Source organism: Staurois parvus, unplaced genomic scaffold (genome assembly GCF_062004578.1).
Source record: "Staurois parvus isolate SC_StPar_1 unplaced genomic scaffold, SC_StPar_1.0 ptg000097l, whole genome shotgun sequence".
NCBI lineage: Eukaryota > Metazoa > Chordata > Amphibia > Anura > Ranidae > Staurois > Staurois parvus.
In genome coordinates, this window is record NW_028317893.1 from 3,467,784 (window position 1) to 3,484,651 (window position 16,868).

At 41.4% G+C, this 16,868-nt stretch overlaps 1 protein-coding gene across 1 annotated transcript in view; it reads left to right on the forward strand.

The window, feature by feature from the left end:
* VAPA (VAMP associated protein A) overlaps positions 1–16,868 on the forward strand; it is an 82,093-nt gene that overhangs the window by 53,377 nt on the left and 11,848 nt on the right. Inside the window, exon 5 of the mRNA XM_089671010.1 lies at positions 5,464–5,610. Within this exon, the coding sequence (XP_089527136.1) occupies positions 5,464–5,610 (147 nt within the window). The remainder of the gene's footprint in view (positions 1–5,463; positions 5,611–16,868) is intronic.

Below are 16,868 nucleotides of genomic sequence, written 5' to 3' on the forward strand. Positions count from 1 at the left end.
AATGAAACTGGGGTAGTGGAATCAGTCTGAGAACATATGAATAATCCAGAAATCCAAAACCGCTGTCGAAAATGGTAGGCTTGTGCACTTACCAGATTTGCATCGAATATGCGCATATGAAAAACTAGGGACTAGTGGTAACGATGTGTGATGGTAATTAGTAGAACATCCGTCCAGGAATGGGCAGCTCTGCGGTCGGTGGAAGATGTCTGCTTGGTTCCAGAGGTCTCCTTTAGGGTCTGCCACCTGTTTACACGGATTCCCTTCCTCTGGGGACTCGTTTCAGACTGGTACTCTTCACAGGCTCTGAAGGCTTAAAGGCTCCATAAAGAAGCCATAAGAATTGTGCCCATAGTGTAGTAGATTAAAATTTTCTTGATTTTATTTCACAGACAATATTTCAGTAAAAAAAGATGACAGGTGCACTGACCATTCCAAAGATGGCCGCCGGACCAGCTCGTGGCTCCGGCGGTGTGACGTCACAGCTAGTTGATCTCTTGAGGCCTTTCGTGCAACCGCACGTCTTCAGAGGAAAATCAGCTGAGTCAGAAAAACACTCAAGCCCAGCTAAATGTTTCAAAAAAACATCTGATGCCCCCAAAAGCATGTGGGAAAATGTGTTATGGTCTGATGAAACAAAGGTTGAACGTTTTGGCCATAATTCCAAAAAATATGGCACAAAAACCACTGCACATCACCAAAAGAATTAATATATAAATATATATATATATATATATATATATATATACATACATACATACATACATACATACATACATACATACATACATACATACATACACGCACACACTTAGGTCCATATATATTTGGACACAGGCACAACTTTAATTTTTTTTTTCAGGTATTTACCAAAACATATTCCGGCTATAGTTATATAATGGATATGGGTTGACCGTGCACACTCCCAGGTTTAATTTGAGGGCATGTGCTTCCAAATTTAGAGGAAGGGTTTAGGAATTACAGCTCTTAAGAGTAGTCTCCCCCCTTTTTCAAGGGACCAAAAGTAATTGGACAATTGAATCGAAAGCTGTTTCATGGCCAGGTGTGGTCTACTCCGTCGTTATTTCTTCATAATTTAGGCAGGTAAAAGGTCTGTAGTTGAATCGAAGTGTGGTATTTGCATTTGGAATCTATTGCTGTGAACCTACATCATGCGTCCAAAGGACCTGTCCATGCAAGTGAAACAGGCTATTGTAAGGCTTCAAAAACAAAACCAATCTATCAGAGATAGCAGCAACATTCGGAGAGGCCAAATCAACAGTTTGGTACATTCTGAGGAAAGAGGCACTGGTGAGCTCAGCAACATTAAAAGGCATGGATGTCCATGGAAGACAACAGTGGTGGATGATCGCAGGATCCTCTCTATGGTAACGAAAAACCCATTCACAACATCCAGACAAGTGAAGGACACTCTCCATGAGGTGGGTGTATCCTTGTCAAAGCCTACAATCAAGAGAAGACTTCACGAGAGCAAATACAGCGGGTTCACCACAAGGTGCAAACCAGGTGCAAGCCTGAAGAATAGAAAAGCCAGATTAGACTTTGCCAAAAAACATCTAAAAAAAGCCAGTTCTGGAAAAGCATTCTTTGGACAGATGAAACTGAGTGTGTACCAGAATGACGTGACGAAAAAAGTGTGGAGAAGGCTTGGAACAGCTCATGATCCAAAGCATACAACGTCATCTGTAAAACATGGTAGAGGCAGTGTGATGGAATGGACATGCATGGCTTCCAGTGGCACTGGGTCATTGGTGCTTATTGATGATGTGACAGAAGACAGAAGCAGCCAGATGAATTCTGCAGTGTTTAGAGAGATACTGTCAGCACAGATTGCCCGACGCCCCAGACATGCAGCTTACCCACAGCAGAGTCAAAATTTCTCTCTGCCTCTCCACACACCTGGAACCCTCTGCCCCCTCCCCTCAGCAGACCCACCGCTGCCCTACAGAAAGGTACCTCCACACTCCTCTCCCTTGACACCAGCCAATCCAGGCATACCATGGCCCATCCCTCCTCCTCGACTCCAGTCTCCACACAGAGTTGAGCCCGCACAGCATGCCATACACACGTCAAAAATCTTGGCTTCAGCCGCCTCCATGCACAAATTCAAGATCTGCCATTTCTATCATCGAAACTGGCTTCTAACTTTTTTAGATGGCTCCTAGATTCAAAGCAAATTTGTCAAGCTCTGCCATAGACACACTCCTAAACCTTGTGGACAGCCTTCCCAGAAGAGTTGAAGCGGTTATCGCTGCAAAGGGTGGGTCAACTCAATATTAAACCCTACAGACTGACTGGGATGCCATTAAAATTCATGTGCATGTAAAAACAGGCGTTCCAATACTTTTTGGCAATACAGTGGGGAAAATAATTATTTGATCACCCGCAAATTTTGTAAGTTTGCCCACTTACAACGCAATTAAGGGTCTATAATTTTTATCATAGGTGTTTTTTAAATGATAGACAGAATATCAACCAAAAATGCAGAAAAAACACATAACACAAATGTTCTAAATTGAGCTGCAGTTCATTGAGTAAAATAAGTATTTGATCCCCTACCAACCAACAATAATTCTGTCTCTCACAGACTGGCTATGTGCTAATATGGTACACAGATTAGTCCTGTCAATTTGACAAAGTGCTCCTAATGACAGCTCGTTACGTGTATAAAAGACACCTGTCCACAGAATCTTTCTTGGCACCACCATGGGCAAGACCAAAGAGCTGTCAAAGGGACAAGATTGTAGATCTGCACAAGACTGGAATGGACTACAAGACCAACAGCAAGAAGCTTGGTGAGAAGGAGACAACTGTTGGAATGATTATTCGCCATTGGAAATAAAAAAAACTATCAATCGCCCTTGGTCTGGAGCTCCATGCAAGATTTTGCCTCATGGCGTAAGGATGATCATGAGAAAAGTGAGGGATCAGCTCAGAACTACAGTCCCCAAACAAACTATTGGTAACACAATACACCACCATGAATTGAAATTCTGTATTGCCTGCAAGGTCCCTCTCAAGAAGGCACATGTGCAGGCTCATCTGAAGTTTGCCAAAGAACATCTAAATGATATAGAGAAGAATTGGGAGAAAGTGCTTTGGTCAAATGAGACCAAAATTGTGCTCTTTGGCATTAACTCGACTCTCCATCCTTGGAGGAAGAAAAATGCTGACTATGACCCTAAGTACACCATCCCTACAGTCAAGCATGGAAGTGGCAACATTATGTTTTGGGGCTGGTTTTCTGCTAAAGGCTGACTTTGCCGCATTGAGAGGCCAATGGATGTGGCCATGTATTGTAAAATCTTGAATGAGAATCTTCTTTCCTCAGCCAGAACACTGCAGGTGGGTCGTTGATGTGTATTCCAGCATGACAATAACCCAAAACATACCACCAAGACAACAAAGGAGTGGTTCAAGAAGAAGCACATTAATGTCATGGAGTGGCCTAGCCAGACTTAATTCTATAGAAAATTTATGGAGGGAGCTGAAACCTCAATATGCCAAGCGACAGTCAAGAAACCTTAAGGATTTAGAGAAGATCTGTAAAGAAGAGTGGACCAAAATCCCTCCTGAGATGTGTGCAAACCTGGTAACTAATTAAAAAAAACATCTTACCTCTGTGCTTGCAGAGAAAAAAGGGTTTCTCTACCAAGTACGAAGTAATGTTTTGCTTGGGGATCAAATACTTATTTTACTCACTGAACTGCAACTCAATTTATAACATTTGTATTATGTGTTTTTTCTGGATTTTTTGGCTGATACTCTGTCTCTATTATTTAAAGAACAACATTGATAAAAAAATTATAGACCCTTAAATTCTTTGTAAGTGGGCAAACTAACAAAATCTGCAGAGGATCAAATAATAATTTTCCCCACTGTATAGTGTATGTGATGATAAAAGAAGTATAGAACATGAGCTATGTAAGTGTCCTGTAAATACAGTAAGTGTGGATTTATGACAGCATCTCTAAAGCCAACCTCCAGGCTGATACAAAATTTTGCCGTTTAAACCTATTATCTTTTTATAAAAATATATATTCTAAAAACATTTAGTATTAACTTGCTATTTTAGATGCCTGAATATGCCTTTATATTAGAATCTTGTACTCACCTGCATTGTAGCACTGGAAGGGGGGGGAAGGGTGGCATAAGAGGATGGATCAAAATGATGACTTAATCGGTGTTTTGTTACTTTATTTTGCAGTCTGGGTGAACAGGTTAGTATCCACTTTTCTGCAACAGTTACAGAATAAAGCCTGAAGTCACAACCCAGAGGTGTAACTAGAACCTTCAAGGCCCCAGTGCAAGAAACCACGTAGCGCCAGCACACCCCCCCCCCCCCTTCCTGTCATGGGGGGCCTTCCCCCACGGTAACAACACCAAGGCCCAGTTGTAAATGCGACCTTTGCGATCTGGTAGTTTTGCCACTGATGTCAGTAATATTTTATTTTATTTTTGTAGGTATGAGATATGTTTTGAGATATCTGGGGTCTAATCAGACCTCTGATGTTTGACCTTTCTCTATCTCTGCAGCCTCAGTAGCACAGAGTAAATGGACAGGAAAGCTTTGTACAGAGCCTCCTGTTCATTCACAAACCGACGCATAGTAAATACAGTGAGTCAGTGATTGGTACTGATCACTGACTCTGGCCATTCAGAAAAGGTAGGAGGCCTGGCCAGCATAGAGTAACCTGAATAGGAGGAGGGGCGGTATATAGGAGATCTGATCCCCTCCATTGTCCTCATGCAGGCGCTGAATGCCTGCTGGAGGTAGAGGAGGAGAAGCAGGCTTTCAGCAGCTTCAGGAGGAAAATTTGAGGGCTATCGGTTCCCTCTGTGCTGCCCCTCCTATTCAGTATACAGGGGAATCACATGGGGCTGGGTTGCTATTGTGACCCCTGTAGTTACACCCCGTCACAACCTCCTATTGCTAGGCAAGGAATAGATATGCAAATCTTTTGGCAAATAAGATGGACAAATGTGTGTATCCTTTCAGTTTTGTAATCCAGCCAGTTTTACTATTGTCTAAACAGAATCACAAAATCTCATGGGTGTATCTACTTATAGACGTTTAAGCTTATGCAATTGAGCAACGCAATCAGAAGTGATCATTTTTGTAATTTTTCTATTTTTCATAAATAAAAACAACCAGCCTACTTTTAGCTAGTTCTGATTAGTTGGTATTTGTTCGACTATGGTACTTCCCACCCTACTAAAATAATGCTGTAAACGAGCAGTGCAGTAGGAAGGATTTGATGATATGGATGCAAGGAAATCGAAATTAAACTGAGACCGTTACCTATAGCACAGTGACTTATGTTTCATTCTCTAAACCGCTTTGAAAAGTAATTGTGGTTGCTGTTACAGGTCTGCTGTCCCTGGCCTGGACTTTGAGAACTTTCTAATTTGCCACTACATCTATTTTGTTTTGTTTTTCAGACACATGAAACCACAAAACTGTTTGCTGCTTTGCCAGTGAAAGGTAGTTCTTCAATGGATGATACTGAAACTAGGAAACTTGTGGAAGAATGCAAGAAACTTCAGTCTGAGATTATTAAACTGTCAGATGAAAATCAGCTGCTGAAAGTGAGGAAATGACCCACCATATTTTCCTTATTGTTTGTGTTTTTTTTTTTTTTTTTTTTTTTATGTTCATGTGATCGTTAATTTGGCTGTTATACACTCAAAAACCAGAGAGCACGTCATCTAGTGTTTAGCACTCTTGGTGGTTTCTTATTCAGTTTGCATGCTGAAATGAAAACCAAAAATGTGTAAGTCATTATTATATTGGACATAGTATCATCATTTTCTCCAGTGCCTGCAAAGTGTGCTGCTGTAACCAACGTCAATATAACATACAAATATAGTCAAATTACCAGCACATTTGTTGTTGGGTAATATGCCGCTACCTTCAGCTGATTGGACACTGGCAAAAGCTTTGCTGGGAACACCGCCCAGTGCATGCTCATATAACCCCTCCAGTTTTTTGTTAATATCCTCAGCTGATGTTGGAGAATTGCTTCCGATCATCAAAATCGTGTACCCGCTCCCCAAAGATGCCAATCCTTAATGGAGCAGGGGAAGAATCCTTAAAGTGGAACTTCACCTTTTGGGTGGAGCTCCGCTTTAATGCTTCAGGGCACACTATGTTCCCCTGAGGATCTTGGGAATGGTACCTGAACAGGGGTGACCTATATTGTTTGCTTTGGGCACTGGATCCTGCATTCAGTGCTTACCTTGACACATGGTGCCAAGAATGTAGTTAGCTGCAGGGTGCTATACAGGTCCTATGGCACCCAGATCCTGAATCCTCCTTTGGCGGTATGCCACCAAGATGGGTGAAAATGTGTCCCCTTAAGGAACCTGCAACATGGAAAATGTAAGATAGGGATCAGCTTCTGTTCAGCCGCGATGGCTATGCTGTAGCTGGTTCAGCATGAATCAAATTTTTATCCATGAAGGCCAGCTTAAGGCTTCAGAGCATATGCTTTCTGCAGTAAGTTCACTGTTTGATGTGTGCATATGTATTTTTTTTTTTTTATTACATACAAAAGTTAAAAATCAGTACACAAGCACTTTGAATACTTTGTGAGTCCCGTAAATTAGGTGTACGTGACCAAAAATGATTTAATGAAAGAACGTACAGTTGTATAAAACATTTAGTTCTGGCCGTCGGGCAGGTATTTTGGCCCTGCTGCTGGCAAGCAGCGGGCTCACCTGTCAGGTGGAAGCATTCGGGTGGCCCGATTGCTTCCACACAGTGCCAGCCTCTCTTGCCCCCCCTTAGGGTCTCCCGGGCTCCGCTTGCCCATCTGCGGGCCCGGCACTGGCTCACCACCGTATGCTAGAGGGGAGCATATCTTGTCCCGGAAGTGACGTTCTGATGTCACTTCCAGGTCTCTATTGAGAGATTTTAGGCCATGGAAGCCGGGAAAGAATGTAATGTGTTGCGATGTGCACTGCTTTGCATTCAGTGGAGCACAGGGGAGACATGCAGGGTTTGGATGCCTCAATAAAGAGAACCTGTCACCAAAAAAAAGTAAAAAAAAAAAACCTTGTACAAACGTAAAAGCACATGCTGAGGCGCCTATGTATTAAAGCATCGACTGAGATACACGTCGCATATCGCCGCGCACGCCAGAATGAGAGCAATAATTCTAGCACCAGACGTATCGCTAAACTGATGACCTATAAGGATCTTTAAAAGTGTTGAAAATCTAGGCTACTGAAGTTCATCGCCATTTCACGAACACGCACAAATTTAAGGTTTGACAAGTTGGGGATATCTATTTACTCGGTGCAACCTCATCTTTTATATCTTACAAAAAATAGGGTAGTTTTATTGCTTTTTTTTGTGCCCTAAAATTAACTTACTTGTATTTTTTACTGAAATTTTGTGGTAATACGACATAAAAAATTGGAATTATTATTTTATTCTCCAGGGTCTCTGCTTTCAGAAAATATATAATGTTAGGGGGTTTTATGTAATCTTCAGGCCTAAAATTATTTTTTAAACTTGTGCAAAAAATGCAAAAACAGCTCTGGCAGCGAAGGGATAAAGGATAAGCCCTGACCCACCCTTTCCTGAGGCGCAGCCAATTGGTGCTCATTACACTGCAAGGTCTCTCCCCTCCCTGCTAGTCCCCGGGTGCGGTGTTGGAGACAGGAAGGGAGGGGAGGAGGAGATGAACAGTACAATGTTAAAAATATTAAACGTTTAAGTCGCCATAAAGCCCCTTTTGTTTTTAACAGTCCTAGACATTCCTATTATCACCTCCGATTTTAAATACAGTTTTGGTTAAAAGTCTTTTTGTTTTTTTTTAATCTGGACAAGTAGATTGTCATGAGGGACAAGTAGATTGGGGCACCGATTTAGTCCCTGGACAAGTAGTTTGTTTTTTTTTTTTCCAAAAATCAGAAGTGTGTGTGTTACATATGTATAAAGCAAGAGATATAATTTTGAGTCTAGAATAAATTACAAAAAAAAGCTTACCCCTAAACAGCAGTATGGTGGCCACAAAAGGGAAAGAAGAGCAACTCATTGTGCTTGCTGGCCCAAGGTAGACCACCACAAGTACATATGGGTCCCAGTGTCCAAAAAATATATGAAATGCAAATTTTGAGGTCTATATTACCATTCCTACACATTCAACACCTTGATCTCAAAATTTGGTAGTGAGTCCCAGAAACCCTTTTCACTACAAAGGGGCTTCCCTACTCTGGAGTGAGGGGTGTCTTTTTTGGCCATTGTATCAATCTGGATCTACTCAAAGTTGAATGGAGGCATTCACCCCATTTTGGGCTTAAAATTCCTAAACCAATATCTACCGTATTTTCCGGCGTATAGGGCGACTGGGTGTATAAGACGACCCCCTAATTTTCCAGTTAAAACATAGGTTTTGGGCTATTCTTGCCGTATAAGACTACCCCCCTTTCGAAGGAAACACCATTTAAAAACATCAGATTTTTTAATTGACATGGTTATGACTTACCGGTACTTTAAAATCCTTCAAAATCCTCATGTTCATCCTCTGACATCATAAGTTCATGAATGACATCTTGTGGTACATTTCTACGATAGTCATCATATGTATCAAACCAAATCAGATGGTTACCGCTGGATGTGCGATAATACGGTAGCTTTAGCTACATACAGTATTCAGTATATATACAGCCCGCTGGATGTGCAGTAATGTACATACAGTATACCGCCCTGAGCCAAGCTGGCTCAAAACAAATGTCCCTATGAAAGATTAATCTGTCAGCCCGCTGGATGTGTGGTGTATATACCGTATACTGAGTATATACCACTGTGGTATATACAGTATACTGATCCAAGTTGTTTCAAAATGTACCGGTACGTCCCTACGGTAATCAGACCGCTGGATGTGTATGTACAGTAGCTGAGGCTACATACAGTATACGCTGGGCCAATCACGGTGAGTGATGTATTCTTCTAATGGATTTAAAGCCTGCTCGGATTGGCTGAGGTTGTGACATAATCAGCCCACCTCTCTGACTCAGCCAATCCGAGCAGGCTTTGTATTCATTAGTAGAATACATCACTCGCCGTGATTGGCCCAGCGTATACTGTATGCAGCCTCAGACCGCTGGATGTGTTTGTACAGTAGCTGATTACAGTAGGGACGTAGCGGTACGTTTTGAAACCGCTTGGCTCAGTGCAGTATGCTATATATACCGCACATCCAGCAGGCTGACAGATTAATCTGTCATAGGGACATTTGTTTTGAGCCAGCTTGGCTCAGCACGATATACTGTATGTACAGTATTACCACACATCCAGCCAGCTTGACCCAAACAAACTTAAGGTTCACAATTTATACCCCGCGTATAAGACGACCCCCAACTTTTGGGGTATATTTTTAAGTATAAAAAGTAGTCTTATACGCCAGAAATATGTATATGTGCCTAAATTTTGTATGGAGTCTTTACAATCTGTTTTTTTTTTTCTCTCAGAATTAGAATTTCTTAGATGCCCATCTTCACTTTTCCATCTTTTACATACACCTATGCTTTGCTGTGGCAGACCAATGCTTTCAATTTGTCTTCCATTGTTGATTCTCTTCCTCACCATTGGTCTTCACAAAGTTGCTGGTTTCACTCCTTGCCCTTATAAGATCTCAGGGCTTCTATGTCACAGGATACCTAGATGACCTGCTGCTTAAAGGCTAAAAGACACCCCAGCCATACTCTACCACAGTTCAAAGGACGATTCAAAGGAATTTTCAGAAAGGTGTAAGCTCTTATGAGCAGGGCCGTCCTAACCCAATTGGATTGTATTGTGACTGTACTGTCTCCCTTTATATTGTAAAGCGCTGTGCTAGCTCTTGACCCCATATAAATCTTGTATCCTAATAATAATGATCAGCTTCAAAACATCAGCCTTCCCAACCGCCTAGCAGTATCTGAGACTAATTCTAGACAGGGCCCGGGTCGAGATTTTCCTTCCTCCTTTCCCTAGCTCCCCAGTGTTCTAAAAGGATAAGGTAGATATGTTCACCTTTCGTAACATGTTACACCCATATTCAGGGTGTAACATGTAACCTGTTACAATCTGACTGGCCCCGGCTCAACACCCCCCATCCAGCGATTTGAAAGCTAGCGGGGGATCTTCTTTGTTTCCAAGTACAAGCAAGCAGATATTCTGACAAATGTTCACGAAACCTGCATGGTACATGGTTGCTGATCGTTGGTGCAATGCTTTAGTCTCCTGCGGACAGAAATAATAAATGCACTTGTACTTTTTTTGCAGGTTAAAAAAAAAAAAAGTATTTTTTACTAAAAGGTGAACCTATCTTTTAATAAAGAATCCCTAACACTTAACCACCCTATCCCCGAACCATTACTTTAAAGCGGTATTAAACACAAAACCAAAAGTATAATATATTGCAGCTTACCAATCATGAGACGTGGTGGCTGCATCCAGTTTTCTTTTCTTAGGCTTTTTCCCTTTTTTTCACTTCGTGATCTGGACCAGTGTCTCTCAACCATAATTTTAAAGGGTGCCTTGACTGAAAAAAGGACAGTCCCGAGGCATCTCTTAAAAATATAGACAGTCTTGAGGTACCCCATTCTAAAATGTGGTGCCTCTAGACTGTACATAAATTTAAAAGGACACCCCATTCTAAAATGTGAACAACTATTCTAGTAGTTTTATATAATGCAGCAACATCCACACATGTAGGACACCCAGCATTAAAGGTGAATTCTTCCAAAGCAAATACACTTTGGCACACTGGTACTGTCTAGTATTCCAGTGTTTTATCCATCACTGAGCTAATGTAACCCCAGTATTGACAGAGAGGGGCAGGAGAGGGTCAAACTAGGATGCTGTGCAGGCAACGGACATGGTCCGTATCAGCTGATGATGCCATTGGTTGTCAGGATGGCTTGTATACAAGTTTTGGGCAATTGTTAGACATTTTGCCAAGGCACCCTGGTTGAGACAGTCTGATCTGGAAAGTAACACGACACCACTCTGGAGCAATGAGCACAAGAGGCACAGCAGCATTGTCAGTCTGTGGGGAGATTTAAATACACTAACTGAAGTCAAACTTTAGTTCACACTTTATAATCAGTTACAGCAAACAGTTTTTTTTCCCTTTTTGGGATAAGAGTTTTACATGAATAAATGAAAGGTGATAATTAACCACCCTGCCAGTGTGAAATGGTTTGTCCCATCCATATAAACTGATACATTCTGGAGAGCTTGAGCTTTTGAAAAAGACTTGCTGGCTGGATCACCAGATGAATATAGGAGAGCCTAAAAATGAAAATCAATGCAGCCATCAAATCTAAGAGTTGGTAAGCTGCAATATAATGTTTGCATTTGGGTCAAAACCATGTTTATTGGAAAGAGGTGATGATGGTGATTTACTGCTCAAAAAGGAGGCTGGAGACAAAGAAGCAAAATAGGAAGAGCCTATACTACTCAACCCTTAAAGTAGATCTAATCTTTGACTGGGCAACGTTTAGTTTTCTAAAAGCACTGTGTATTATACAATGTCACAGGGTTTTTCCCTATAAAATACTCATTTTTCACCTTTTTATTATATCTGATTTTACATATTGGCGCTGCTGATCTTCAACCTCTTTTAGACACTTTCGGGTTTATTTACTAAAGCTGGTTCACTCAGAATCTCATGTACTTCTGCATAGAAACCAATCAGCTTCCAGGTTTTATTGCTAAAGCTTAATTGAACAAGTTGAGGTTAGAAGCTGATTGGCTACCATGCACAGCTGCACCAGATTCTGAGGGAGCCAGCATTAGTAAATAAACCCCTTCCTGTCTACATTGTATTGCAGCTTCCTATTTTGCCTCTGTCTCTTCACTGGGCAGTAAACCATCATCATCACTTCTGTCCAACAAACAGGGTGCTGACTGAGGAATCAATAAAGCTAAACCAGGAAGCAATGAAGTGATCCTATAAAAAGAATTGTGTGTGTATAACAAGTAAAGCTGGCCAAAATTGCAAATACTTTGGCAGGTGAATTAGCATAAAGATTTTCAAATCTCTTGATGTGGCACAATTCCTCTCAAATTATTTTAAAGTAATTATTTGGTCACCACACTACTCCCCCTAATAAATGCAAAATTATAGTGCTCATTTGGTCTATAAGATGCAAATAAAGAGAAATTCTTCTCTTAATCCTCAGTCATGTGGCAGCCAACATGTGGATACTCTGTCCTCCATCTCTAAAATGTGGATGGGCTTTTGACATCACATGCCGGATTAGCAGTAGCTGTTGGTCCTACAGTGGATATAAAAAGTCTACACACCACTGTTAAAATGTTAGGTTTCTGTGATGTGACCTATAAACTGTACAACTCAATTGAAAAACAAACTGAAATCTTTTGGGAGAGAGGAGTAAACATAAAAAACTAAAATAAAGTGGTTGCATAAGTGTGCACACCCTCTTATAACTAGGGATGTAGCTGTGTTCAGAATGAAGCAATCACATTCAAAATCATGTTAAATAGGAATCAGTACACACCTGCCATCAATTAAAGTGCCTCTGATTAACCCCAAATAAAGTTCAGCTGTTCTAGTAGGTCTTTCCTGACATTTTCTTAGTTGCATCTTACAGCAAAAGCTATGGTCCGCGGAGAGCTTCCAAGGCATCAGAGGGATCTCATTGTTCAAAGGTATCAGGAGAAGGGTACAAAAGAATTTACAAAGCATTAGATATACAATGGAACACAGTGAAGATAGGAAGATAGTCATCAAGTGGAGAAAATATAGAGCAACGGTGACCTTACCAAAAACTGGACGTCCCTCCAAAATTGATGAAAAGAAGAGAATAAAACTGGTCTGGGAGGCTGTCAAGATGCCTACAGCAACATTAAAGGAGCTGCAGGAATATCTGGCAAGACGGAAGGCTTTTCTTACTTAGAAAAACACCCAAGCCCAGCTAAATTTTGCAAAAACACATCTGAAAGTCTCCCAAAAGCATGTGGGAAAATGGGTTATGGACTGATGAAACCAAAGTTTAACTTTTTGGCCATCATTCCAAAGGATATGTTTGGCACAAAAACAACACTGCACATCACCAAAAGAACACCATACCCACAGTGAAGCATGGTGGTGGCAGCATCATGTTTTAGGGCTTTTTGTTCTTCAGCTGGAACTGGGGCCTTAAGGTAGAGGGAATGATGAACAGTTCCAAATTCCATTCAATATTGGTACAAAACCTTCAGGCTTCTGCTAGAAAGCTAAACATGAACTTCATCTTTCAGCATGACAACAACCAAAAGCATACAGTTGTGTTCAAAATAATAGCAGTGTGTTGAAAAAAGTGAATAAAGCTTAAAATCCTTCTAATAGATGTTTTTTTCCATACACACAAATGCATTGGGAACATGAAGAAACATGTATAAAATTTGTGTTGTTCCTCTAAAAAAAAAAAAAAAAAATTGAAGAAAAGTGAATATTAGACTGTTCAAAAAAATAGCAGTGTTTGTATTCTTCTTTACAAACTCAAACATTCACTATATAAACTGAAAAATGTTTGAAGATTTTGCTTTCCTTTGAATCACTTAATATTTAGTTGTTGTCAGGGCAGGGCTGTGGAACGGACAGGTAGGCCTAGTGGCAGGGTAACGCACTGGCTGACGACAACCACCACCAACAGACCGAAGTCCCTCAGGGCGCGGAGTCTAAGTCCCAGGCTGCCCTTCACCAGGGCCCCTGATGGTGGGGATGGACTTGACGCAGCCAGGTACCAGGTCGCGGCCCCCGAGACACCCCGGCTGCGGTAATGGCTGCCGCCAATGGCGTGTAGCTGGTGAGAATGACAATAGCGTAGTCAGGCAAGCTGGGTCGACAACAACGGGACAAAACGGTACAGAACAGTAGACAGAGAATCACAGGTCACGGGCCGGGTTCAGCAACGGAAGGTCAGATCGAAGGAAACCACAGAGAATGGTCTTAATCACAAGCCGAGTCAGAATACCAGAAGAGTCACGAGCGTATACACAGAGCTGTAGGAAGACCAAGACACGAGACACAAGTGCAAAGAGCATGTGCAGGCCACAGGCTTATATGTCATCAGCCACACCCCTCTGGGGAATGGACCTCAGAGACCTGAAGGCATAAAAGGATTCCCACCATGCACAGCAGAATCCAAGATGGACGCCAGCACATGGAGTAACAAAACCTCAGGGAAAAGGTAGGACCTTGACAGTTGTATAAGCACTGTTTCTGAGAACTGCTGTACATCTGTGTTGCATGGAGTCAACCAACTTCTGGCACCTGAGAACAGGTATTCCAGCCCAGGAGGATTGGACTACATTCCACAGTTCTTCTCTATTTCTTGGTTTTGCCTCAGAAACTGCATTTTTGATGTCACCCCACAAGTTTTCTATTGGATTAAGATCCGGGGATTGGGCTGGCCACTCCATAACCTCAATCTGGTTGGTCTGGAACCAAGATGTTGCACGTTTACTGGTGTGTTTGGGGTCGTTGTCTTGTTGGAACACCCATTTCAAGGGCATTTCCTCTTCAGCATAAGGCAGCATGACCTCTTCAAGTATTCTGATGTATTCAAACTGATCCATGATCCCTGGTATGCGATAAATAGGCCCAACACCGTAGTATGAGAAACATCCCCATATTATGATGCTTGCGCAACCATGCTTCACTGTCTTCACAGTGTACTGTGGCTTGAATTCAGTGTTTGGGGGTCGTCTGACAAACTGTCTCCGGCCATTAGACCCAAAAAGAACAATATTACTTTCATCAGTCCACAAAATGTTGCTCCATTTCTCTTTAGGCCAGTCAATGTGCTCTTTGGCAAATTGTAACCTCTTCAGCACGTCTTTTTTTCAGCAGTGGGACTTTGTGGGGGCTTCTTGCAGATAGCTTGGCTTCACATAGGCGTCTTCTAATTGTAACAGTACTCACAGGTAACTTTAGACCTTCTTTAATCTTCCTGGAGCGGATTGTTGGCCGAGTCCTTGCCATTTTGGCTATTCTTCTATCCATTTGAATGGTAGTTTTTCGCTTTCTTCCACGTCATTCAGGTTTTGGTTGCCATTTTAAATCATTTGCGATCATTTTAGCTGAGCAGCCTATCATTTCTGCACTTCTTTATATGTTTTCGTCTCTCCAATCAACTTTTTAATCAAGGTACGCTGTTCTTCTGAACAATGTCTGGAACGACCCATTTTCCTCAGAATTTCAGATAGAAATGCACTGTAACCAGTATGTACAACATTTGCTGCCTTCCTTTCTTAAATAAGGGCAATAATTGCCACCTGTTTTTCAAAGAATAAATGACCTCACTAATAGAACTCCACACTGCTATTATTTTAAACATGCCCCTTTCAATTAGTGATTCAATTACACAGAATCAGCAGCATGCATGTCATGACTGTTGGATTTTTATTACTCCTACTACACCTGCTAGTAAATTATTTGCCATGTAGAAATATCATTTCTACCAAAAACCGTGATTGATCAGGTTAGTGATGTCTGACTGCTATTATTTTGAACAAAACTGTACATCCAAATCAACAAAACAATGGCTTCACCAGAAAAAGATTAAAGTTTTGGAATGGCCCAGACCTAAATGAGATCGAAAATCTCTGGGGTGATCTGAAGAGGGCTGTGCACAGGAGATGCCCTCGCAATGTGACAGATTTGGAGTGTTTTTACAAGGAAGAGTGGGCAAATATTGCCAAGTCAAGATGTGCCATGCTGATAGACTCACCCAAAAAGACTGAATGCTGTAATAAAATCAAAAGGTGCTTCAACAAAGTATTAGTTTAAGGGTGTGCACACTTATGCAACCATATTATTTTAGTTTTTTATTTGTACTTCCCTCCACCTAAAAGATTTCAGTTTGTTGTTCAACTTAGTTGTACAGTTTATAGGCCACATTAAAGGTGGAAAAAGTTCTGAAATTATTTCTTGGTCTTATTTTTTTTTTTTACATCACAGAAACCTGACATTTTAACGGGGGTGTGTAGACTTTTTATATCCACTGTACATGTATATGAAAATGTTGACCTAAGGGCTGGTGACATGACTGGAGAAGATCAGCTTCAGGGGACTAGTAGTCACCACTGGAGGAATACGCCTGGAGAACCATGAGTTAGATAAGTGCTTTAAAACAAAATGCCATATATCCTATTTGAGGATGTTGACTTTAAGGGCTGGTGACATGACTGGGGGAGATCAACTAGAGGACCATGGATTAAAGGATACTTTCTTTAAAACAAAATGCCAAAAATCCTTGTTGCTCCCTTCCCCTGCCCTAATTTAACTCCCCCTCCCCCTCCACAGATGTAAACACACTCATAAAAGGCTTTTTAGGGCTATAATGTGTTGCTGCTGCCTGGACAAGACTTGCAGCACTGGATATGATCAGACAAGGAAATTGCGGCCATTGGATCAAGATATGCTTCTCTGGATGGTCAGCTGGATTGGGTCCGGGGGAAGAAAAAAAGATAAGTGCCCTTTTTTGTAAAGTGCACTTATAATTTAGGGTAGGCAGGTTAAATGATCCCCTGGAAAAATTAGCATTATTTTCTGCATTCTCTGGTGGGGGCACATTTAATTTCTGTGGCCATTTGGGCGTTGGGCTTTAAAAGACAACTTCATTTTTAGTGAAGTTATGACTTACATACTCACCTTTAGTAAAATACGTACATTCAGACTACGATGTTCACTGTGCTACGCTACTTTGCATCATACATCCTTAGGACAGGAATCAGCCTGATGCTGTGCTTATTGCACATTTATATCTGTAACTGGTCCTTACTCATGGAAGACTTCAGCCATAGGAATAAATGAAGTTGCAGGGTGCATGTGCAGTTGTGA